Raw genomic sequence first — 26,189 nt, 5'->3', positions numbered from 1 at the left:
TTGTGACATTTAACAGCGATTTAAAAATTGCTCACTCTAATATTTGATTACTTTTAGTGAAGTGACCCAAAATACACAATATATATATATATATATATATATATATAATTGTTCAGATGCTTCAAATGTTGTGTACAATGAGGGTCAATTTAGAAATTTTAGGTTTTTGTGAAATCAATTAAAATGGTCGTTATGCTGTAGATTCCATAAATGTGTGTATTTTTATTGGACAGTGGTTAAGAACGTTAAGTGCTCAAGAGGGAGTCCTGAAAACTTTCTGTGTAGGCCTATGCACCACATTTGCACGGGTTCCCACAGCAACATGGCCATTGGTCTTTGAAGTTCACGGGGTGTCACGTTATCTTTCCCCAATTAAAATTAATATAAATCCCATTAAATTATTCCAGTCTCACAAAAGACACCAATAAAAATGTAATGTGCTTTTAATAATAAACATAGCGGTCTTAAGTATTGTATCATGTGAACTCTGTAAGGCACACAGGTGCAAATACTAGCGCACAAGTAATAACACTTGATGCATGGCTGCCCTTAATTTTATTTTCATATAACAGTATTGTTTGATAGTTAACATTGATGAAGAAAAACTGCATGGTCCTCACACAATATGCAAGTGTATTGTGATAAAAACTGTAAATACAACAGAGTACAATTACAAATTGTCATATTTTACAGTTTTTTTTAATAAGGGAAACTGTATTTCACAGAAATCATTCTCACATGAAACTATGCATTTATGTCACAGGAGGAAGCATTATTTATTTTTCCAGCGTATGTATGACTGCATACTGTACATAAATATTCACAGGATGTCCTTTGCGAACAAACAACCCTAATAGCGAGACCTGCTTGTACAGGAAAGAGACAAAAGGATATACCTGTACTATATAAAGGATATCCTCTTCACACAATATTAACCAATAAAATGGCTTGGTATGTCTTCTTTTTATCCTCAATTGGTCTGATTTGACCATGATTTGAAGTTTGAACAAAAAGAAGACATATGTGTGTTTACTTTCAATTGCGCAGCCCGGGAAGCAAAGGTGCTTTCGTTTTCGTTTGCTTGACCTCATGTTCCAGGAAGTGAAAAAGTCATCCCACCTTTAGGGACATTGGTCAGTGTTTGGTGTCATCCGCTTCCTTTGACTGCCACAATCAACATCTGCAGTCTTTGTGAGAACAGAGCGTTCACTTTGACCTGGTGCATTTTTATTGTTGTTGTTGTTGTTACTCATGATTCAATGCTGAGCGCTTGTGGACTTTGAAGCTGTTTCTTGAGGCTCTTATCCAGCAGCACCAGACTCTGCATGGCCAAACTCCTGCAGTCTGCATCCAGATCACCCTCCGCCACATCTTGGGGACAGAAAAAAAATAGCACAGCAGACAAACATAAAAATAAATAAATAATAAACGTTAGGTGAGTCAGATCCTTGTTAACATGTTAAGAAAGTATTTTTTTTAAGCTGCGGGACGAATAAAAATAGACAAAATACATAAATAAACCAGTCTCGTCATAGACAATATGCGCATTGCAGGACATCCTGGATCCTCGTCCTCTTCCCAGAAATCAGTACAGCTGCGTGTGCATTCTGAAAATGTCCCTTTATGTGTCAGTGTGTGTGTTTCACTGAAATGAAAACACTTCTTTTTTACCTGCCAGCCAAGATCTAGTTTCAAAAAGCTGGTCTGTAAGGTCCACCAGGAGGTTTTGACTGGGCATGCTCATGAAGACGGAGCAGACAGCAAAGAGGACGCCTCGTCTTACCATCCTTAAAATGAAAACGTTGCTTGGTAAATTACAAATGATACATTTCAAATTAAAACAAATTTTTCAAGAATTACTTACTGGTCAGGGTGGTAACGCACTTCCCACACAAAGTCAAGCAGAGCCCGACCCATTTGTGCAGCTACCTGCGGGACAAAAATGTCAAATAACGTCATCAGTAACATTAGTAAAGAGACTTTAGGGGGACGTTGGGTTTGTTTATTGTAATGATTCAAGTACCGGCGCATTCACTGCCAGATGCATGAAGACGCCCAAGGTGTGGATCAACCTGCCCAACACCATGTGGTCACTTCCCAACAGGTCGAAGGTCACCTGAGGTCTGGTAAACATGAGATGAACGCACATTTAAAAGTGCTCTAAGCTCAAAAGATGACCCTGTATATGTATGGGGGGGGGGGAAATGTCTGACTCACTTGTCATAATTCCTGAGTAAAGGAAAGAAGAAATACCCAGCAACTGGTGCGTAACGGTTGGCTGTGGCCTTTGCTCGAGGTTGGGAGGCACCCTGTAACGTGAATTTGACTTGTGCATTAATAAAATATCCATCTATCGATCAATCTATCTCTATCTATCTAGCTTTAAATCCATCTATCTCTATCTATCTATCTTTAAATCTATCCATCCATCCAGTTTTAAATCAATCCATCCATCCATCCATCCATCCAGTTTTACTCTATCATCTAGCTTTCTATTTGGCTATCGAGCTAGCCAGCTCGCGTTCTATTTAGCTATCCGGCTAACTTTCTATTTAGCTATCCGGCTAACTTTCTATTTAGCTATCCCGCTAACTTTCTACTTAGCTATCCGGCTAACATTCTATTTAGATATCCGGCTAACATTCTATTTAGCTATCCGGCTAACTTTCTACTTAGCTATCCGGCTAACATTCTATTTAGCTATCCGGCTAACTTTCTATCTAGCTATGCGGCTAACATTCTGTTTAGCTATCCGGCTAACATTCTATTTAGCTATCCGGCTAACTTTCTATTTAGCTATGCGGCTAACATTCTATTTAGCTATCCGGCTAACTTTCTATCTAGCTATGCGGCTAACATTCTGTTTAGCTATCCGGCTAACATTCTATTTAGCTATCCGGCTAACTTTCTATTTAGCTATGCGGCTAACATTCTGTTTAGCTATCCGGCTAACTTTCTATTTAGCTATGCGGCTAACATTCTGTTTAGCTATCCGGGTAACTTTCTATTTAGCTATCTAATTGTACACTATTCTAATTGTGACTGAATAAAGCTAACTTTCTACTTAGCTATGCGGCTAACATTCTGTTTAGCTATCCGGGTAACTTTCTATTTAGCTATCTAATTGTACACTATTCTAATTGTGACTGAATAAAGCTTATGTTTTTCATAATGAAAATGGCATTCCTAATTCTGCCATGCCTGCACTCCCTATACAACATTATTTTGTCATGTAAAACCAAACTGAGTGACCCCAAACTTTTGAGCAGCAGTGTATGAGCTTTAAATACCTTACTGATTCGCTTGGTCTTTGCCTGTACGCGCTTGTCAACAACCTGCTGCCAGTGAGCAGTGTTGCTAACAGAGTACGGTGTTAAATCTGCGGCAACGCTTGGATCTGTGTTGCCCGGGTTTGGCTTTGACAGCTCCTGAGCTGCTAGAACAAGAACCTAAAGTGTAGGACAGAGTTTTTGTGAGGACCAAACAAAGATTTTTTTTGTCCTAAAGTTGTTTTTTTCTCTCCCCCAACCTCTAAGATATCCAGACGCTGGCGAAGACTGTAGTTTAAGGAGTAGAACTCTGCGTTCAGAAACTCTGTCACCTGGACAACAAATCAACAGTTTAGCATGTAAAAAGTCAGAAAATAAGTTTCAATGTGCGATATTCTCATGTGACAGAGCTGGCGAACCATACCGGGATGCAATCACTGACCACAAGCGCCACCATGGTGGCTTGCCTGAGAGCCAGAAAGCCGTTTATGCTGTATTTATCCTCCATGTGTAGAAAAACTTTGCTTAGCTGGACACTGATCTGAAGAAACACAACATTGACTGTGAATTATAAACTTAAAGGCCAGAAGATTAGCTACAGCGACAGGATATCCTTCAAGTCCGGATATGTAGACATAAATGCACATTTAAAAAGAAAAAGAAAAAAAGTAAACATCTTCAAATTATTTCCAACATTTATGACACTGTACAACACAAGAGATGCAATGCTGCCTCCTACTGGACAAACGTGACCGTTACCAATTGCATCTTTTTTGGTACCTCTTTGGTTGCGAAGGCGTTCTTCCTCACCAGTCCCTCGGCAACCCTTAAACTGAGCTCCACGCGCTCCGGATCTTCAGAGGAAATTAAGTCTGGATGCATTGGGAAAAGTCAGGCAGCATATGATGAAATAATACCAATGTGTGTGGGGGGAAAAAAAGAAAAGCAAACTATAGAAACTTACTTTCCAGACAATCTCGTAGGTAACGCGGTGGTGTTGCCTTATTTATTTCCTGATCTCCAGACATGTCGTAAGGCATGAACTCATCATCACTGCAATTGTTAAGAGTTTAATTTAGTTTTAATTTACACTGATCTTGTACTGCATAACATACTGTGCAAATCATAAAAAGTTAGGGATATTGGGTTTTCAGGTAGAAGTTCAGGATGAACCAAAAATGCACTTTGTGTCGCACTGGGAAGTGGGGGATGAAAGCTTTCACTGAAATGGTGTATGTGTGCAGTAAATACTTACCTATCGAGGTCAGAGTCTGGCTCAGTTTTTGATGATTTGATTTCCTGTTCATTTGGTGATGAATCGTTGCATATCGATGGATTTTCTCTGATCTCTTCAGGAGGGCTGACCCTGTACGCGATATTAAATAAAATCAGTAAAAAGCATTACACTGCATCACTTCATGAAGGTTATATTACAAATATGTTGACCCTTTAAAAAAAGATATGTACTAGCAATGGATTTAAGTATATTTTATGTAAGCGTATTTTTGGAGAAGGGGGGGGGGCTACTGTTTTTGTTTCTTTTTTATGGATTTTTTTTTCTGTTCTTCAATTTTTTGTTCAGTTTTTTTGTAATATTTTTCTGTCATTAAAAAATATATTCCAATACATAGAAAATACAATTCCCCAAAACAGAAAGTAAGTTATTCCGAACTAAAGAAAAAATAAATCTGAAAAACTGAAGAAAAAATATTCTATAAAACAGAAAAAACATTATTTCAAAAAACAGATAAAAAATATTCTGAAAAACAGAAGGAAAAACTATTCCAAAAAAAAGCAAAAAACTGAAAAGAAAAAAAAAACATTTAAAAAAAACACAGAATTATTATTATTTTTTAATATAATAATATAATTTTTTTAAACAAATATCCCCCAAAAATTACTCAGAAAAATCAGACTTTTTTTTTCAGGTGAATGCAATACGCTTCCAAAATATGTTGATGAATTGTAATTGATACCTACCCATCTTCAGATTCAGGCTCTGATTCGTCCATGGTAGTAGGAGTCAGAAGAGAAACCAGCTCTCGTGTTTCCTCATCTTGTTCATACTACAGTACAATACAATACACAAACAGCTCACAAGTGATGATTTATGTATTCACTTAGATATACTTAAGTGAGCACAGATGTTCAAATGTAATTTGATTAGGTGCCTTTAATAACTTTCTCTCCACATCTCAATTCAACTCTGACCTCAAACTTGAGCTTGGTCCCGTTGATATTCATACGGGAGCTCAGACACTCCCCCACTATCATGCCCATATGTCTGACGCGCACCACGTTGCTGTCCAGGTGGCTCTGCATACCTCCCAGCATGCATTGCAGAAGCTCTGGGTGGGGGCGGGAAGACAAAACCAGTCCTTCTCCGGTTAATAGGATTAAAAATGGGAAACATTGTCATGGGAGCATATCATTGTTGCTGCAACACGTCAGTATGACTTGTGACCGCCATACTGGAAGTGGCAGATCTACCCTTCAAAAACAATCAATTGACTGAACTTCATCGAGAACGTGGCACCTGAACGTAGCTCCTGCAGCTCGCCGTCTTCCAGCAGACCGATGCAGAGCAGCAGCGCCTTGCTGACGTACAGCTGCTGCTCCAGCGGAGTGTGTTTCACCGCGCTTGGGTTGGCCCACGCTTGGGACAAGGACCGTAACACCTAAAATAACACTATGTTATTTATCTATACAACAGAATAATATATGTAGTGTATAATCATGACTTCAAAAAAAATGCACGTTCTGTGCACTCACTTGGATAAGCAGCGGTCTTCTGTCCTTGTCTGCGGCGAGGTAACCCAGAACAACTCTCAACGTACGAGTCTGGATGGAAAAAAAATAACTACAAAATCGCATTTGTTTTTACAGGATTTATGCTTAAAGAAATACCGTACCTCATATTTGTATTGTAGCAACAGCAGTTTATGCGTGATGACAAACTGGGCCGTCTTATTTGTTAATACAAGATTGCCCATGATTCTACCTAATGCAACAGGCCTGAAAAAAATGAAAAACACATAACATTAGTGACATATACTGTAATAAGACTGAAATGTGTTGTTTTTATTGTTATGGTGTTTTAATTTGGGATCCCAGCAAGCTCACCCACGAACGGCTTGCACCAGGCCGGTGAGCACGCTTTCCATCCAGCGCTGGGGAACGTTTTCCAGCAGCTTGCAGCAAATCCTTTGCCACACCATATCTGTGCGCGTGTGGGCGGACATTTTGGGAGCCATCGCTGCTAGCAGCAAGCCTGCAGGGAGGATTTAATTTGAGAAAAATAATACATCAAAATGAAATAAAAAGGGATAACTGATCAATAGAAAATAGAGGACACAGATTTGCGACGATTTTATTTTTTAATTAGAAAATAATTATTAAAGCAGAATTTAATTGGCCGATATTTTATCTTAAAATCAGCAAAAAAATCTGCCATTTTTTTATTATTTTTTTAAATTCATTAACACATTACAACATAAAACAAAGATAATGGAAAAAAAATGTTTGAAGTGTTAAAGGCCTCCAAAAACTTTTTTTTTTTTTTTTTAAATCAGGATTAAATGGTTTTCATAATTTTACTCTGCCAAACATCGGAATTGGCCTAAAAAAAATAATAATAATCTTATCGGCCGGGCCTAACACATTAGCTTTCTTCATGGGGCAATATGTAATATTATATAACTTTTGTTTTAACTGTAATTATTAACACCTTTTGTGGTGTTTAAAAAGAATAATTCATAATGTGTACAGTATTTTATAAACTCACCACTATGTCCTTGGGCACAGAGTTTTCCAAGTGTCTGGGCCACAAAATTCAAGGAGCAGCTTGTGCCATCTGTCGAATATAAAACAAGAAAAATATATTTGTACATTATAAACATATAGCTAAGCTAAACAAATGGATAATAGATAGGTCAAAACAAAAGAAAATTAGTCAAATTTCTTCTTAACAAAAATACTCCCATAAAAGCAAAAAGTATGTCGCATTAAATCTACTCTGGCAAGTACAAGTTATCCTTAAAAAATATGTAGCATGTTTGTACCCACCTTGAATAATGTAGTTCTAGAAAAAAAATGGCGAACCTCTTAACGACTATAAAAATCTTACCTTTGAGTGCCTTGCAAGTGCGCTCTAAGGCAGTGAGCATCTCTTTAGCCAGCAGAGGATAGTACTGCTGAGGAAGGAAGGCGGCCTTGTTGTTGTGCTGCAATTTATTGGCAGTGAGGTCAGGCAGCGCCACGATACGCGCTAGCAGGGCCTCTCGGAGCTGGGGGGAGTCAACGGGACCCGCGGTGAGACAGAAGGACCACAGCAGGTCGGCAAGGCGACCGCTCTGGATGAACTTCTCGGTGATTCTGACCAAGTGGTCCAGGTTTGAACCTGGTCTGGAAAGCAGAACAACGGATAATAACAATTTGATTTCTTTACCACTTTTTCCTGTGCGATGTACAATATAACATAAACAGCAATAACTTGACCTGGGAAAAAAATACTATTCATTCAGTGATGTCAAAGTCATGTGATGATACGTCATCGACAGTGCATCTTGTACCTTAGCTCACCAATTCCCTCCATCAGGACCAGCAGAGCTTGATCAGGAGGTCCCCGCAGGAACAGGCCATCCCATAATTCCGAACGCTGTGATGCAGTCAGGCCGTAGAACCAGTCGGCTTGAATGTTCTTTACCAGGAACTGAAGCGAGCGAGTGAAGTGAGACCTTCGGAACTCTGCCTTCTGGACCGAAGCGCTTGCGTTATCAGGAGCTTCTTCCAAGTAAGAGCAGAGGGTTTGAAGAGCATGGATTGCATCTCGTTTGGGGGATGATAAGGTGAGACTCCTGAAACACTGCGACACTTCAAGACGGATATCAGTAGACAGGGTAGAAGCCTCCATCTTTGTAGACAGTTTCCTATCGTGGGCGGGGTGGGGGGTGGGGGGTGATGGGGACAGTTAAGGATGAAATATGGTGTTTTATTACCTCGCCTCTTAAAGACACTCATCTAACAGAGATACACTAAAAAACCTTGAAAGAAAAAAAATGATCAATCGACATCGCTGTTTTTTAACTACTGCGGATGGATCTTATAAGCATGTGTATTAAACTTAAGTTTGACTTGTAACATCACAATTAATTTTGAAACAGTACAGTATTCTACTTACCCTATACAGCAGTGCAGGTGTAAGATTATTAAATTCGCGTCTGCGTAACAGCTCAAACGTAAACGTGGATCTGTAAATTCGTTTTAAAAAGCAAATTTATTCGACTCAATGACGGTGGAAACAAGTATATCTTGCTTCGTGTTCAGAGGAGTCTTTCAAAGAATTAGGCGGAGAACGACGTCTGAATTGTGTGTTCCCTCAAAATAAGTTCGTGTTAGCAAGGAGCCAAAATAAAGGGTTCCGTTAATCATCTTCCGTTTTTCCCCCCGGTTGAGAGCCATACATGTTGCACGCTACTGCCACCTATCGCAATTCTGTGTTATCTACGCTTTTTTTATTTCGTGTCTAATTTTAATTTGACGCCATTTTTTTTTTAAATTGCTGTTGCGGGATAATTGTTTGATTTTTCTTTCCATTTCCCGAAATAAAGTCTTAATTAGCATATTTCAATTTCTTTAGTACTTAATATAACTATTAGCCTACAACTGTGCAACACACATTCTTGTTGCTTGTTTAATTACTGCAATTGTGCCAAATTAATCAACCAGTTAATTTGTGTTAGCCATACTACAACACAAAATTTTGTACTTTAAATGACATTATGTTGACACCTTTTGTGTAAATGTATTCACTGTTTGTTTGGGAACAGTAATCATCAATGCAAAATGTACAGTATAACACTCAAATGAAAGAAGTACACACAGCCAGTTATTTTATTCCTTTTATTTTCCTACTCATATGCTCACTGCTTAATTTATATAATTTCTCTCTTTACAATGACTGAAATTATATTTACCCCAAGTAATTTGACCTACAGGGGATATTCCAAACATGAAAAATAAAATATAGTTTTAACCAAATACTGTTATAATTTATACATTTATTTTTCAAAATAAGAATACGTTTTACAATTTCTTCTTTCTACAATATTCCATCTTCCCATGTCATACAATAAATGGCAAATCATGCACTACACATGTAGTGATGGTGCCTGGAATTTTCTTTGGACACTGGAAGTGAGCGTGGGAGTAAAATCCACAAAAATGACAATTCATATTTACATCAAAGGTTTTAGCATTGATAATTTAACAATGTCGCCGTGGTGTGGTCAGTGCTTTTCCCATCAGGTTTGTTTAGAGGCAAAGTTTGAAACAGGCACAGTGTTTTAGACTAGCAATGACTCTTTTTTTGTCAGTTTGAATCAGATGAACAGGGGTTAATATTAGCATATATTTGGTATTTAAAAAAAGAAGCAAACGTTAAAGTGCAATCATTTCTGCAAAAAAAAAAAGTAATGTTGCATGTCAACTGTCTGACTTTAGTGCTCCAACCGTCACTTGTGCACAATATTTAGAGACAAGTTGCTGTTTGTTGGCGTCTCATTTTCCGTTTGTAAAGCGTGGGCTCCCTCTAGTGGCATGCGAGAGAATTGCTGCCTTAATCCAGTTCATTTGTATTTCACACTTGAGTAAATACCAAATCAAGAACTGTTGTTTTTATTCCCTGTATTTGCGCAATGTTAACATTTAAACTGTGCATAATGCTTTGGTGACTTACTACAATATTAAACACGTCTATCTGAAGAATAAAACCTCTGTCTTGTTTTTGAAGACCACTTAGGCCTCTTATATTACGGTTATATATTTTGTTTTTTTTTAGGTGGTACTTGATGTAAACAGTTTGAGAACCACTGCTGTTACGAATCAAGTGACGCAAAAGTTCCAATCGCACTCAAAGTGAGAAAACATGTTCTATCAGTAGCCTGAATAGTTAAGGAAGAATACAATGAAAATCAGTGTTTCCATGCAGTACCTGACTCCAAAACGGGAAGACGACTCTAGAAGCTGTATATCTATAAGAAAGACTCTCGAGAAGGTCACGATAATATACAGAATACCTCGACTAAAGACCTCTTGCAGCAAATTATTACGCACGCGCCGAGATGATATGCACATTTCTCGTAGCCACCGTGAATTCAATATCGCCTCAAATCAAACACAAATCGTAGAACAGATGACAAGAGTGTTATCTTTGTGTCACATATTGAATAAATATCCGTGTGATTCCAAATAAGAGGAACAAAAAAAAAAAAACTGTACACGCTACATGCTAGAAAGGAATACAGGCAGCCTCAGCATTTTTCTCACCTTTGAAGATGAGAAAATAAATGATTTGTTGTTGTTGTTGTTGTTGTTCCCCACTGACTAAAAAAATACCTACAATCTAGAATAAGCGTAGAAAAAACTTTACAAGTCATTTACATCCAAGGCCATATTGCGAGGAGTGGCAGGTGAAGAGTTGTGAGTGACAAAGAAGTGAGCATGAGAACGTTTTGTGCAGAAAGCGAAGCTGGACCGTCTTTTTTTTTTTTTTCCCCCACCCCATTGTTCATTTGTCCTCCAAAGTCCAGATGAGTGCAGCATCCGTGTGCAACGTGGGTGGGGCGGGAAAAAAAAAGAAGAAAAGATTACGCTTGAAGGTTTGTCATCCCGACAAGCCCGCAGAGTCCACACGTAATCCTTGAGAGGCGAAAAAGTCTTTTCCGTGAAATGTGGCAGTTATGATTGCCTCGTCGGTCGGTCATTGCATGAGTCCACACCTGAGCGTGCTTTAAATCCCCGCATACTTGTCATTTTACATTTTGATCCCTTCCATGAAAAAAAAATAAACAAAATCAAAACAAAATTTAGTGCAAAAGTGCAACTATTAGCATAAAAACCATTTGAGCATATATATATTGAACAATTGTAACTAGTAACATTTTTTCGCTACTAGAGCCATATTTGAGTGTACAATTAAACCTTATTGGTAAACCGCAGTACTGCACTAGTAACACTACTAGGCCCAACTACAGACATTGAATAAATGCTCAAACGGTTTTTCATACTCTTCACACGTTAGCAGTTCATCCACTTTTTTTTTTTTCCAGTCTTGACAGTTTCATTGACGATAATTCACAACAAACAAAAAAGTAACACTTTCACTCAACAAGAGAACACTGGAATCAGGTGGATGTTTAAAAAAAAAATAAAAAAATGTAATCTTTAGTTTGCATCATTGACTCCCAACTATTGTGGCAAATGATCAATTTCTACTGAATTTGCCCCAAAATTGTTATTTACTAAAAATAATAACAGAATGTTAAAATGCTCTTATAGTAGGTGGCAGGAGATTCATAAATTATCTATGTAGCTACTTTTTATGACTTTTTTTTCTTTTCTTTTTTAAGTGATGTGTTTTATGCTTTGGCTCACTAAAGGCAACGCATTGCTCCTTATTATCTTTCTTATAAGAATAATTAATTCCTTCTCATTTTCCAGCCCACCTGAAGTCCAGGACCTTGTTTCATTGTAAAAAAAAACAACAAACAAACAAAAATAGCAATTCATAACTCATTGAGGTACCTCATAAAAAAAAAAAAGAAGAAAACCCTTCCGGCATAGAAATGTCCCTCAAATGTGTTGACAAAATAATAATAATAATAATAAGCTGACCAGTGCTTCATACCACGAGTCAGCAGCTTGGTTCGAGAGACGACGGTCCAAACCCCGACACTTCCAGTTGCAGATAAATTTGATCACCTCCGATTTTAAGGCCTTCAAGGTATATAATTGCCTAGTCCTTCATTTGAAGTCCAAACTTTAAGGATTGGGGAGGGGGCGATTAAGTTTCACACGTTCATTCACTTTGGGTTCCTCTGACCAAAATACATGGAAGTCACCAGAACCTGAGGAGCGCCTGACGCACACGCACGCACACTCACAAATATAATAATATTCTATTATTGTGTCTGATTACTTGTTGATATTCAAGACGATGAGGTCACTGTGTGGCTTTTTTTTCTCCCCTGTGCAGACGGTGCCTATTTGACCTCGAGGATGGAGGGGTTCGACTCCATGATGGCCACGATGATTTTGTCAATGTAGTCCTGAAGTCTGTAGTTGATCTCTTCCTGTTTGTGGACGGCCTCCATCAACTGCGAAGCAGACAAAGGAAGGTCAGAATGGAACATTATAGCTGGCATTTTGAACAAAACGGGCTTACCTAAATGTATCTTAAACAAACTATTTGCAGTCTTGAGTATCTAACAACAATCATGCAGACGTTTGATCTTGAGGCAACATAATGCTGCACGGCTTTCCGCAGTGACGAGGAGTTTTATGACACTTCTCAGACACTCTAAGTGGCTAAGAGAGTTGATAGATTTTCTACACTTTGAATTGGTTAATAATTAGGGGTGTGCCCAAAAAAACGATTCTCATAAGAATCACGATTCTCATTTAGTACGATTAAGAATCGATTTTAAATGTCCCAAAAATCAATTTTTAAAAAATTATTTTATACTGTCTTGCCTTTGTCTGTGTGTGCCTTTATTTGGAGCGCTGTTAATGTTGTACCCAATTTGGCCACTTAGGGGCAGTGTGGTTCCACGCGGTCTAATATACTGTTAAATTGTAGCAACATTAGAGAAAAAAATCACAATCAAGTTATTCCAATAAAAGTTGTTTTTTTGCAGTGTGGAGCCGTTCTTTTGAGTGATAAAAGTGCCTCGAGTAGCGCGCTAATTAGCATTAGCGAGTCAATCATTACAATTCCTTGCACATCTATAGATTGAAGCAAAAATCATTGTCAATGAAATTATTTGTAATCGAAAATCGCTCTTAATCGAAAATTGATTCTGAATCGAATCGCAGACCCAAAAATCGGAATCGAATCGAGAGACATTCAAAGATTCCCACCCCTATTAATGATGCTTAGAAATAAATGATGACGTAGTGACAGACCAATAGTATTGATTTGTGAAAAAATATTAAATTGACAGCGATGATATATTATTATTTTTGTTATTATTATTATTATATAAATTTGTAATTGTATTATTTTTTGTAATTTTTAATGGAAATTTTGTCTGGGTAACGGTTAAAAAACAAAAAATATGAACACATTTTGCATCAATCACCTCAGAGCGCGACACAGAGTTGATCTCTGCTGCCAGGGAGTCGGAAAAGGAAGCAGACATCAGGCTCTTTGCTCCCTGGATGCTGAGGTTGATGATCTGGCCATTCAGCTCATCGTTCTGCTCCTTTAGGCTGCGGTTGTCCTGCAGAGGGAGTGCACACGTCTACTGTCAGTCACGTCTATCATTAGCCAATGCTAATTAATGCACAATGCAAGTCATAATTTGGCTGAAAGAAAGCAAGAAGCCCGAATCTTGTACCTGTTTGAGTCGTTTGATCTCTTGCTCCAGTTCTGCTTCTCGGGTGCGGGTCTGATACTCTTGCAGTCCGGCGCTGGGTGAGCGGCCCCGCTTGGCTTCCGCCTCCAGTTTGTACAACTGCAGGTGCTCCAGCTGCTTACGCAGGTCCTCAATCAGCTGCAGGAGACACAGAGGAATGAATCCATTATTCACAAAATAGCTCAATGGATCTTATTAGGTAATACTCCACCTCCTGCATGTTCTCCTTCTCCTTTTGGTTCTGATGCCGTTCATGGCTCAGCTTGTCGGCCATCTTCTGCCGGGTCTCCATTTCATCCTGCCACTTGTCGGTCATTGCGTCTAACTCGTCTTCGCGCTTCATCTTCTCCTAAAAAAAAGAAGAAGAAAAAAAAAGACGATTAATTGGGAAGGTTTCTATTAACTGCAGTAGGAATAAGCAGGAGCAATTCCACTGACCTCCTCTAACCTCTCGATGTTTGCTCGTAGACAAGGAACGCAGGACCTCAGCTCGCTGTTCTCCTCATCCAGTTGCTGCAATCTGTGCAGATAAAACAAACATGACTTTTATATCGATACAGCAAAAACACCCGTATAGCATCCTCATGTCAGCACTGAAACTGAGTTGCAGCTCAGTGCCACATAGTGGCAGTATAGAGCAACTTAACAGTTTCACTTATTGGCTGTAACGTCCTAGACATTTTGTAGCCACTAAATTGGTGGATGTTTATTATTAGGCTAGGAATGTTCAATACCACATTTTTTTGAGATTGATACCAACTTTTGAGTATTCACCAATATTAATACCAAGTACCAATGCAACTAGTACTTTTGCTACATAAAATGCATCCTCCTAAAATAATAATAATTTATATTAAAGACCTATATCTCTGAATATATTTTCCTTAAAACTGCAGAAATATGTTTTCCTTTACAAATAATAAGAGCTACTTCAAGCGATTTTGTCGAAATTTATTTGCGATTTATTTCATATTTTTTTGTCATTGTTATTTAATTTTTTTAGATAAATATTGATTCTGCAATTCTCCAGGAGATGCACACAGCCACACTTGCGTGCTATTAAATTGCATTTTTTTTGTAGCATTGGTGCTTTCGTAATTGCGATGTGACAGTGGTGGTATTTAAGAGGTTGATTAAGTCAGATATTCTCCACTACACTCTAAAAACAGTTGGGTCAACTTTCTGGGCTTGATTTATACAAAATGACCCAATTTTTAGAAGTAAAGGATCTGACCAATATTTATGAGTTGTTTTACACTAAAAGACACATTTCCTGACTCAAAATGTGGTCAAATAGACCCAAGTAGAGGATCGGTCCATTTTTGACCCAATTGTTTTTAGAGTGTAAAAGCACGGCCTGCCACTGATCTGAACCCGAATGTACCTTGACTGTAGATTTTCCATCTCCATCCCTCTCTCCCTCTCCAGCTTGCTCAGAGCCTCCTTGTGGCGCCGCGTCTCCAGCTGCAGCTGCTCGTCGGCGAGAAGCTCCTGCTCCTTCAGCTGCTCCTCGAAGGCGTTGGCGCGGTGCACCAGCTGAAGGTTCTCCTGCCGCAGGCGCGCGTGCTGCTCCCCCGAAGTTTCCGACTCCTTCTCCAGCTCTGCCACGCGACGCTCGAGTAGTAGCATCTGCCGAGAGTTAAAAGCAAACAAATAGGTGAACTAATGAATATACACACACTCACCCACATACAAAAAAATAAAAATAAATAAATAAATAAAAACCTAACAACTGACTTACCACATAAACAATTTCAATCTACACTTGTAGCCCTTACTATCGCTAAAAAAGCAATTCTTGTTAACTCTTTGACTGCCAGACGTTTTCAAAAACGGGTTGTCGCCAGTGCCAGCCGATTTAAGCATTTTGAGTGATCTTTCAAGGTCCACAGAAAATGTTGTGTTTGGACTATGGAAACACACATACTACCAAATGAAAGATTGGACTCTCAGCTTTCATCAGAAAAAAAAAGTTTGTTTCTACCTTATTCCATTCTTCAGTAATCAACAATAGAAAATGGTTACTTTCACCGAAATTCTCTCTTTTGAAACAAAAAACGGAGAAAAAGAGCTTTTTGTGAAACGATGTTATTTCATGCACTCTAGTGAATTGTACACTTCTTTTTGTCCATGAATGATGCCACAAACACCTAAATAGTGCTTTACTTCTGTAAAATGCTTTCACCAACAATGAAAAAGTGTTTTTTGATTGCAAAATACGTTTATTTCCATTCAACAGTGTAACAATTTGACAAAACAATTTCGCAAACTATTTACAAATGTGTGCAACTGTGGTACTACTTACAATTATGTGGATGTTTCAAATACAGTTTTTCTTTTTGTAACGCTCTCCTGCGTACAAAGAGACGCCAGGACTCGCACACAGTTTACTTTCACTTTCACATTGGTCCGTTTTGCGTGCAAACGTTACACTTTCTTGACGGGCTTTTTTTCCGGGGAATAAAAAGCAAGTAGCAGACTGTACACACTCCTCCGATGAATATGCATTGGACTCGGGGCACTCTCCGTCGTCCGATCGAACGTCCGCATGTGCGTGCTCGGTTGCGTTCCGCGTTACGACACCGTCATAGCCGCCGCGACAGCGGTTCCAATTTCGCCGTCAAGCTCGGATTCACCTTCATCATCATCGTCATCAATGTACTATTTTAGCGTTGGTCGATGCCTTTTGTCTTGCAAGTGTAGAGCTGCTTGCAAACGCTCGCCATTGCCCGTTCCCTCCTCCATCTCGCTCCATCTAACGTCTTCTACTGCCGCGTCAATGCTTTCCAACCACGGAGTCACCCTCATCTTCATCATCGATGATGATTATCGTCATCAACAATGTGCTTTTTTAGCGATGCTTTTGGTCTTTGAAAAAAACGGCTCTGGCGTTAGCTCCTCGCGACCGGCCGCCATTTTTCCTTTGTTTTCCATTCTGATCTCCTGCTCAACGCTCTAGCTCCGCCTCTACTGACGCCCACCCGATCTTGTCAAAAGAGAGTCATCGCTGCCCTCTAGGGGCCAAAAATAGTCATTAGGCTCAAAAAACCTGCTTAAAACTTTCAGGAGAGCTCCGCAAGCCTTCCCAGCACCCGTTTCAAAAAAAAAAAAAAAAAAAATGGGAGGACGTCTTTTAACGTCTTTGGCGCTCCTCCGTAGGTTTTTGCAGAACGTCATTTAACGTCTTTGGCAGTAAAAGAGTTAACTGGAAAAATAAACAAACTGAATATCGACCAATGGTCTAACCTCCTCATAAATCACATTTTAATGGAAAAAATATCTGCCTCAAATAAAAACCAAATATCCAAATTTATAGAAACATGGTCTACATATATAGAATTTTTTAACCTAATTCTGGTTACTTAATTCTGTCTGTTAGCGAGAGCCACTACATCGTGATAACTTACATTGATGTTTCTGCATTTGGCAATTTATTATTATATTATATTATATTATTAGTATGGGATTTTTTTTTAATGGGCTTTAGGTGAACTGATGAATACACACACGCATGCACGCACACACACACATACACATACTCACGCACATACAAAAAAAAGTATATATATATATATATATGTGTGTGTGTGTGTGTATATGTATATATATGTATATATATTTATAAAAAAAGAGAAAAAAAAACTTTTTTTTTTTTTAAATTATTATTTATTTTATTTTTTAAAAAGGAGAGCAATGATGATGTCAAATCGAATGAACAATACTGAGCTCTCCTGGAAAAAAAAAAAAGAAACAAAACTTCAAAAAAAAAAAAAAAGGAAACAATTAGCGGGACGTCTTTCAACGACACATGCGGCTTTTGTGTGTGTGACCGCTCACCTTGTCTGTGATGTCATTGTCAGCCAGCTCCAGGATGTCACGGGTCAGGTCGCTGACCGTGTCCAGTGTTATTGAGCTGTTCTGCAGAAGATGTCTACATGTGTAGGGGGGGGGGCAAAAACATATTTTAACAATCACGCTTATACTAGACTCATTGCAGAATGCATTCAAAAAACAAAATGAAGAATTTGATGAATCTGCTTACCTTGCCACCTTCTTGCTGGACAGCCTTTTGCCAGCACTGGGAGAAAGAACAACAAGAACAAGTGATCAGGAAAAAATGAATATGGAGGAAGGAGACATCATCTTTTGCTAAGAGGGGGATCCCCCACTGTGGAGCAAAGGGGGCTTCATGAATTCTACTACTATTAGTGTCAAAATCATGGCAGCAAAATATGACAACACAGCAAACTGCTTAGTAGCAGAGTGAATCTAGAAAGTGCTGATCTAGGCTTAGTTTATCCCATCAATTGATAGGGCACGAGTGTGAAAATATTCAAAACAGTTCTCATACAGATTTACTGCCATAAATGTGCTCCCTTTTACAACTAAAGGGCAGATCAAATGGGATTTTTCAGGGTTACCGTAACTCTGCTACTGGCCAGTAATCTTGGATCAGCAAGTCTTTCCTAATCAACAGCTCTTTTGAAAAGCTTCATTCAAAGAGTGACCACGCAACTCAAAATGTGACGTGAGAGGGAACAAAAGGCAGCGGAAAAAAAGGTATGACTCACCTGTGATATCTGGTAATACTTAAGAGTTACAGTAACAATGGCAAGGCAACATGAACTATTTACAGAAAGGAACTCTTCCTGCCAATGCAAGAGGTGATAAAGAAGCTGATATGCTTTTGAGCAAAGATGGGTTTATTAAAACTAAGTACACTACTCACATGAGTTAAGGCTATCCGGTGACGTATCAGGATGAATCTAAATGAACTATAACCTTAAAAGTTGAACGCAACACAAAAATATTTTTCACAATAATATGCCGTATGCGTCCCCACTAGTTTAATTAACTTTAATTTATATATTTTTTTATTCACAAGCAGCAAAATCCACTCGTATTCATCCATCTCAGGAGGCGGCCATTTTGCCACTTGCCCTGAGCAACTGTGATATCATTTTCATTTGACAGGAAGTGGCAAAATGTCCGCCCCCTAAAATGGATAAAAATAGTTTTTTTTTTTTTTTTTTTGCATGGAACATATTGTAATATTTTTTTTAGATTGACTTCCCATTTAAATTAACCCTTTAAAATTTTGAACGCACGTAACTTTAAGTGAGTAGTGTAGTTCCCAAAAATGACATATTAATGTTGTGTGTGCACAAATCTAACACAACGTGCACACATGACGGGAACACGCGCGACACGTCATCTAACACACCACCGCAAACACTGCAAAACGGCACCACAGAGCACACAAAACGTTACCTAGTCATCTCTAGGAAATTGAGGCGGGTGGAGAGGTCCTCCAGGCGACTTATTTGTTTGTGACATTGGCTACAGAAAAAGTCCAGCGCCTCCTCCTTGAGGAAGCTCTGAAAGCAGTCGGGGAGAGGAGCGGGCGCGCTGGAAGAAGGAGGGAAAGGAAGAGGGCAAGAGAAAACGGAAGAGGTGAGTGACAAGACGAGCAGCAGGTGCGTCAAGGTGGGAAAAGAGCCATGAGGAAGAAGTGTGAGGGCTCCTTCAGAAGGATGCGGGGATAGTGTCAGGAAACATTCGAGGGAGGATTTTCTTGTTTTTGCTACAAGAGGTCGACTTATGTGTTAAAAACAAGAGAGATTTGTTTATAAAAAAAAAATCCAAGATAATTGCTGGAAACACGCAACCTCTCCAAAAAAAACGGATTGAATACATACAGTAGTGTAGTAATTCAACGGGGAAGCCTGTGCACACTCCTCATGGCCATGCGAAAAGCTGATTGTTCATTGAAGGAGTGAGTCAGCTCTTCCATTATGCAACCATCTGGCGCAAGGTTCGCTTGCTGAAGTACAAACGCTGCGTCAAAATGAATGTCAGTCAAAGTGTCACTTGATGGTCGTACACGTTGTTGCCCTGGGACATTTTCATCTCACTGGCAAATTGATGCTCGTGTGAGAGGAATCGAGGCGAGTTTACAAGTCGTCAAACAAGCTCATAACATGAAGATAAATATGTGTGTGTGTGTGTGTGTGTGTGTGTGTGTGTGTGTGTGTGTGTGTGGGCTGCCACTGCCGAGCGTGACGCATTCACAGCGAGTGGGTGAAGTCTGTGGGACGCAGTATCATTTTCGCTAAACATTTTTTGTATGCGATGTCATCTTTTGAATCAGTTCAGTTTCAGTTCAGGGAAGGACAACAAACCGCTTGCAATTACAGAACTTTATATGTCAGCATGGTTTGAAGTCGCTATACCTCTCTGACCACGTCAGAACGATCAAAATCGAACAATGTCGTCTTTGTATAGAGGACGGAGGACAAATCGTGACTTTAAATTAAAATTTGTCTCCTTATGAGATTTCTCATGTCATCTAGCGCAGGATTATTGAGTGTTTGCAAACAAAGTGAAGCAGCATTGCGTTTGCATGCTCACTTGAGAGCTTCTCAAATTTAAAGCCAGCCTTGAAATTTCATTATTGATTTTTCATAAATCAATATTTGTTTCTTGTTCTCTTGTTTTCTCCATCTTTCTTTTATTTTATGTTTTTGACTTGATGATGTATAGGTTTTGTCACAGTCACAGTTTTGGTTCATCTTTTAATTTATCCTGCTTTAATGTTGAGATTATACCTTGATAATCATCTCCTGATTAATCATGTTTTCCTTGACCTATGTAAAGCACTGTATGTATCAATGGTGCCATTCAAATAAACTTGCCTTGCCTCAAGGCTTTTCCACAGTTCTTGTATTTGATAACACAAAAGTTGCATCTAATGCTGCCACTTGTGAGTATATATTATCTTAAACCGTGTAATCCTTGCATAAAGCAATTCTCAAGAATGACTATCACTGCTGCTTGCTTATTTATGTGCCAGTTGGTTGCGAATGGAAAAAAATTGAATTACAGCAAAGTGTGACTCATTCAGATTTGACCGACCAGAACTTCATACCGAATGAATACAGTGGCTTACCTGTATGCTAGTGAAAAAGTAGTGGAGAGGAAACACAGGAAAAAAATAAAAATAAACAGTTCCCTCATTGGCTAGAGATGTGTGTAAATGAATTCCGAGTGTGACAAGAGGAATGAACTATTTATCTTGCCCTTCGCCAGAAAAGGAGAGACGGTGATGGAAAGGACGCCGGCAGATATCTTATCATGTTTTTAACCTCAGAGTCTCTGAGTCAGGGGTGGGAAAACTTTGGTGCTCACATTTCATGGATGAAAATGTGTAAGTTAAATATCTTCTTTTAACAATAAAATAAACCATGTTTGTTTTCGTATCTAGTATAATACATGCATTTATCAAGATTTATTTACACATTATAGTAACTTCCACTTTACGGAAATACCACAACGATGACCATATTTCAAAAGGATGTCGTTAATAAATGAAAAGTGTGTACCTGGGAGAGAGCAGAGCGGCGACATCGATCATCTGAGGGTTCTGTGCCAGAGGACCGTCAACCGCGGCATCAGTGCCCTCCTCGGCGCTCTCCAGTAGCTCTGAGGTGTTGCTCTCCCCGAAATCTTCAAAATGCTCCTCCTCGCCACCGATGACCGCCACCAGGGAGGGGTTGTGCAGCTCTGAGTTGAGAGAGAACCTTTGGGAGGGGGGCACAAAACAACACAGATTGTTATATGTTTGAAAAAGAGTCATACACATGGCATCAATACAGTATTTATTTATTTATTTATTTATAGCGACATCATACAGCAGACAAGACCCAACTCGTCTTAGATTTGGACATTCAGAAGAAAGAGAAGCAATTTTTAAACTGCAACTAATCTGGACAAATTGAGCGATGGCTAATCTGCTAATTCACATTAATCCTAAAGGCATCTTTGCTTAAAAACAAAAAAACGGCTTGCCTTCCATCATGATGGATGCACAGTATAGAAGGAATCTTTGTCCAGGTTTGACGTGGGTCAAGAAGCGCTCATGTGACTACAGGTTTCTTAATCGTCCAGCATGTATGTACAAAGCCCAACGTAAAACCAGTGAAAAGAAAATAAAGATGGAAAGCAGGCTTTTCCTGCTTTCCGACAGGATACGCTGAGAGCCTCGGCGAACTCAGGATGAGGATGTCCAAATCAGCAGAAAAGCTTGCTCTCTCAGCACGCAACTACAAGGTCCCATTTTGCTTGTTCACAAGACAAGTGTTGTTTTCGTGTTTACAGCAAGACGGCTGGGTTAGGGTTGACAAAAAAAAAAAAAAACACTTTAAAAACCACACTGCTCTAGAACTGGATAAACAGTAACGCCACCCATTCGCAAGCCACTTACCCTTTACCCGGGTTCTTAGCGCATGGCCTCAAATTGAGCTCCCTCACGCAGAGGGTCGGCGAGGAAAGGGAACGCATCGCTAAACGCCCTCCAATTCTCTGGCGTGAAAGCCTCGGAGCAACTGGGGTTAAAACCCCAGCCAACCAGAGTGGAATCCTGAAGTCTTACTGTTTAACTTCAAACAAAACCAAAGACTCCAGAGAGCCAAGACTGCCGGGCCTGAAAGGCTAACTAGCAGACTGAATCACTATGAGTGGGTTAATCAGATTTAAGGTTAAGCAACAGCCATCAGACAATCCAGCTGACCGTCCGAGGGAGGGCCAAGTGTGTGTGGGGACGCAGAGAGAGGTTCGGGGGAGGCTAATCCTGTTACAGTCTTAATCCTTCACCCAGTCCATAGAAGCATACACTGCGCTTGTTTTCAGTTGACAGCTACAGCTCGAGTTAGCCATGCTAACGTGGTCGGCTAGCAAAAACCTTAATCAACTTAATGACCCAGCGCCGAGGTAAATTAGTGAATACCTCATTGCCTAAGGCTTTGCACATCAACTCGATGAGGACAGCGCCAGAAATGAATCAACCAAGAATTGATTTTTATTCTAGCAATCAGTTTCTAGTTTGGCAATTGAGGAAAAAAAGGACAGGAGGTGACGGTGTGTTCCTGTCAGCTAGAAGGTGTGAACGGGCAATGGAGTAAATCGGCTTATTCCGGGGGAAAAAAAAATATGGGAAAACAACTAAAGAGCTTAGCTCAACACTTCCTGGCATTCAAGGCTGGAAGGGGAAGGCCAAACACAGACATCAGTCATCAAGGAGACCAGGCAGATCACAAAGTCAGCACTTGTCATTTGCCCCAAACACTACCAGAAAATGAAAACAACACATTTTGTAATACGATATCCAAAACTCAGCAGGGAAAAACAGAAGTTGATTAAAATGCACCTGTCCCTCTAACCCAGGGGTGCACAAGTTCGGTCCTCGAGAGCCGCTATCCAGCCTGCTTTCCATGTTTCTCTCCACTAACACACCTGATTCATGACCAGGATCGTTATCAGGCTTCTGCAAAGCTTGCTGATTAGCTGATCATTAGATTCAGCTGTGCTTTAGGGGGGAAACGTGGAAAACGGGCTGGATAGGGGCTCTCGAGGACCGAACTTGAGCACCCCTGCTCTAACCCTTCCAAGCCAAACTGATACCAATGAAAACATCTTTTCTGTGGTCAATAGTGTAATCTTTTCCACCTTAACTCAGTCTTTTCCCACAAAAAAGAATGACAACAGTGGACTTGTTTAACAAAAGTGGAAGGATCTCTGCGGTCAAGGTCTTCCATCTCAAGCTATGTTGGGAAAGTGGTTACATTTCCGCTAGCCTGAAAACGTCAACAACATCCCAGCTGTGCATTGCCGTGCGTTTGATTTTGGTGGCTATTCAGGAAAATACAGACGGACCTACAGTGGACTGCACAAGAATAGTAAGCCATCCTTCCCATTAATCTGTCCGTCTGCTGACCCAAATAGAACTCAAACAGTTACTTATCCCCGCGCTGGCACGAACATCACATGATCAGTGTGAAGGGTCAGTGCACTAGCTACTCTTAAGCTTGACCTTTGGCTCAGTGATTCCCAGCCAATGAGAGATCATCGAGTGTGCCGCGGGAAATGATCCAATTTGTATTTATATACTACAAATAATGTATTTGTTCATCTATCATCTATATATGCCAGTGAAAGGTAGAGCAATGAAATGCTCCTACACTATATAGTAGATCCGACCGTGTGCTTTGGCTCAATACAGGCTAGGAAACATTGCTTTAACTGAACATTTGTCGCAGTTTTTCCACAGTAGGACACGCTTGTTTACTCACAGCAGATGGCAAGACATTATTTCATGTGACTTGAAACCAACCTATTTATGGCCTCTTCGGGGTCATGAAGTGCCGCCTCAATGCCGCTGTCCGTATCCACATCCTCGTGCATCTCAGGGGGTACCAGGGCACCCGTGTCCTCGTCTGTGAAGGTCTCGCATTCGCTGTACGTGCTTTCCGAACCCAGGTAAGCGCTGTCTGTCACCTCATTTTGCTGCAGTCACACAAAAAAAGTCATCCTTAGCAAAAAATGCACCGTGTGCGCACAAATTAGATCCGAACATTCGGTTTGCTTTTATTAAATAGAGAATGACATGGAATGAAAAATTGGTCAATAAATGTAGATTGTAGAACTTAGAGGAAAAAAAGTAAAATATTTAAATTTTGTCACTTATTTTAAATTTTGAAACATTTTGCGATTCGGAATAGCTGAAGAGTTTAAAGTTGGAACGGTTTTAAAATGTAAAAAAAATTAGAAATTAGAAGAGAAAAACAAATAAAATGTTGTTTTTTTGTGGGTATTTTAATGGTGAAAATTTAGAATTTTTGTAAATGGGAATTGTTGGCATGTCGAAAATTGTTTCCAAGGTGAATTTAAAGTGCTGAATGTTTTCAATTTCAAATAGGAAAGGTTAAGTGGAATGTGACATTGGGAATAAATAGTAAATTTTGGCGGCAAAATTTTGAATTTCGTGAAAAATTAAAATTTTTGGAATGACAAAAGTGGGAGCCCAGAATAGTATCAATATTTGGAGTGTGTAGAAATGTGTCAATACAAAAATTATATACATATTAAATTATTAATTAAAACTTACGATATTTTTTTTAAATTTAAATTTTTAAAAAATATATGTAAATGTAAATTAGGGAAACAATTGTGGGAAAATGGAAACTTTTTGGAATGCATGCATTTTTGGAGTGCGTCATTGGGAATGAATGGTGAATTTTTGGTTGAAAAATTTGGAATGTTGGGAAAACTGTTCATTTTTAAAATGAGAAAAACTGATGCACAGGTGCCATGAATTTTTGGAACATATCGAAGGTGGAATGGTGAGAATCGGTTGAAAAATGTGGAAGGAGTAACACGTGAATAAAATGCAATCATAAAGTTGAAGGTGTATAATAAAAACATACTTGCTTGACGAACTTGTTACACTAACAGTTTATGCAGAATGGCATTAAATTGTGAAGGCTATTTGGACTTCAGTAGCAAACCAAACTACAGACCAAAAAAGTACCCCAAAATTTTTTTGAATCCTCACTCGCACAACTGGGACGGACGGATCCCAGGAAACAACGAGCAAAACAAATGACGCACCGTGAACAGACTTCACAGGCAATCTGCTGCTTTTCCAATAGCTTGTAGAAGCAAAACACATTTTTAAGCTTTCAACGACACAAGCTCATTATAAAAAGTAAGAGAGTGCATTTGAAGTGCCTAGACACCCAATTGTGTCCTGGCTGTAAAGTAACAATGAATTCAAGACAGGTGAGTCACAACGGAAAGCGTACCAGGCTGAACGAGGCGTCAGGAGAAGCCGGGCCAAAAGAGCTACCCAACATGTCCAACACCATTTCTCCCACGATAGTCATCGACAGGAAAGCTGGCCTGCCGTTAGAGCATCCTAAAACGCTTCCTTATCCTCCACACTCGCGCTGAGACAGAGCTGGTTTGAAAAATGGAAAGTACTGTACTGTACACACGTTCAGTTCCGCTGGGTGGTCAGGGGGGGGGGGGGGGGGGTGGAGACCAAAGTCCAAAAGAGTAGCGTTAGTCAGCTGTAACGTTCCGCGAACAGCGGCGAGATAAAAATAAAAAAAAAACACCATGACGACGACGTAATCTTTCAACGCCATCACCATAATTATGACGGGTTGGATCTGCAATATCTCAAAGTGCACATCATTAAGGCGTTACATAACCGCCTTTGCCGTGTGACGCCGGCATTACAGATTAACGACAGGTTACTCTTCTGTAGTTCAAGTGGGTTTTGTCAAGCTTTTAAACTTCTGGGTGTGATTTTAAATAAAAATGGAGGGAAATGTGAACTGAAGGAAAAAGTGGGTGGATGGGGGTCTTGTGCCTCGGTTGTACAGCTTCACCTTGCTTGTTTTGAAAGCAAACAGAGGCGGAACAGTGCGACCATTGAGGAGGCACCCTTTTCCGAGTGGAAAAACAAGTCTGTGGAGTGGACACAGGTGGGGCGACTACTTCAAAAAGATGCAGACACATATTGCTCACAGCCACCGCTCTAACTGCAAACATGAACGATTATCGAATCAATGTTTGCATTGATTGAGATATTTTCCTTTCTTTTTAGTGCTATTTGCATTTGTTGGTTTTGATACAGTAGACTTGAATCCCAATTTGGGATGTG

General features: G+C 39.6%; 2 protein-coding genes across 2 annotated transcripts in view; both read right to left on the bottom strand.

The window, feature by feature from the left end:
- Positions 1-683: 683 nt before the first annotated feature.
- On the bottom strand, positions 684-8,649 carry telo2 (TEL2, telomere maintenance 2, homolog (S. cerevisiae)). The gene is made up of 21 exons (XM_077551780.1): positions 8,449-8,649; positions 7,841-8,197; positions 7,396-7,673; positions 7,054-7,122; positions 6,393-6,540; positions 6,182-6,284; positions 6,042-6,110; positions 5,806-5,947; positions 5,481-5,617; positions 5,250-5,335; positions 4,525-4,635; positions 4,234-4,322; positions 4,050-4,141; positions 3,694-3,810; positions 3,530-3,601; positions 3,291-3,449; positions 2,218-2,309; positions 2,024-2,123; positions 1,865-1,929; positions 1,672-1,787; positions 684-1,371 (listed from the first exon to the last, which is right to left on the bottom strand). The coding sequence occupies exons 2-21, from the start codon at positions 8,179-8,181 to the stop codon at positions 1,250-1,252; spliced, it is 2,508 nt and encodes an 835-aa protein (XP_077407906.1). The 5' UTR covers positions 8,182-8,197; positions 8,449-8,649; the 3' UTR covers positions 684-1,249.
- A 1,038-nt stretch (positions 8,650-9,687) lies between these two features.
- The window catches only part of rab11fip3 (RAB11 family interacting protein 3 (class II)), a 28,941-nt gene continuing 12,439 nt past the window's right edge, over positions 9,688-26,189 (bottom strand). The window contains exons 4-14 of the mRNA XM_077550555.1: positions 23,853-24,025; positions 21,067-21,264; positions 18,956-19,093; positions 17,727-17,762; positions 17,522-17,615; positions 15,069-15,313; positions 14,123-14,204; positions 13,896-14,033; positions 13,667-13,822; positions 13,409-13,549; positions 9,688-12,424 (exon numbers count right to left, since the gene is read on the bottom strand). Coding sequence (XP_077406681.1) covers positions 12,311-12,424; positions 13,409-13,549; positions 13,667-13,822; positions 13,896-14,033; positions 14,123-14,204; positions 15,069-15,313; positions 17,522-17,615; positions 17,727-17,762; positions 18,956-19,093; positions 21,067-21,264; positions 23,853-24,025 — 1,515 coding nt within the window. The 3' untranslated portion in view covers positions 9,688-12,310. The remainder of the gene's footprint in view (positions 12,425-13,408; positions 13,550-13,666; positions 13,823-13,895; positions 14,034-14,122; positions 14,205-15,068; positions 15,314-17,521; positions 17,616-17,726; positions 17,763-18,955; positions 19,094-21,066; positions 21,265-23,852; positions 24,026-26,189) is intronic.

This window comes from Vanacampus margaritifer, chromosome 18, assembly GCF_051991255.1.
Source record: "Vanacampus margaritifer isolate UIUO_Vmar chromosome 18, RoL_Vmar_1.0, whole genome shotgun sequence".
Lineage (NCBI taxonomy): Eukaryota > Metazoa > Chordata > Actinopteri > Syngnathiformes > Syngnathidae > Vanacampus > Vanacampus margaritifer.
The sequence above is the reverse complement of the archived record's forward strand: the minus strand, read 5'-3'. Positions and strand labels throughout refer to the sequence as shown.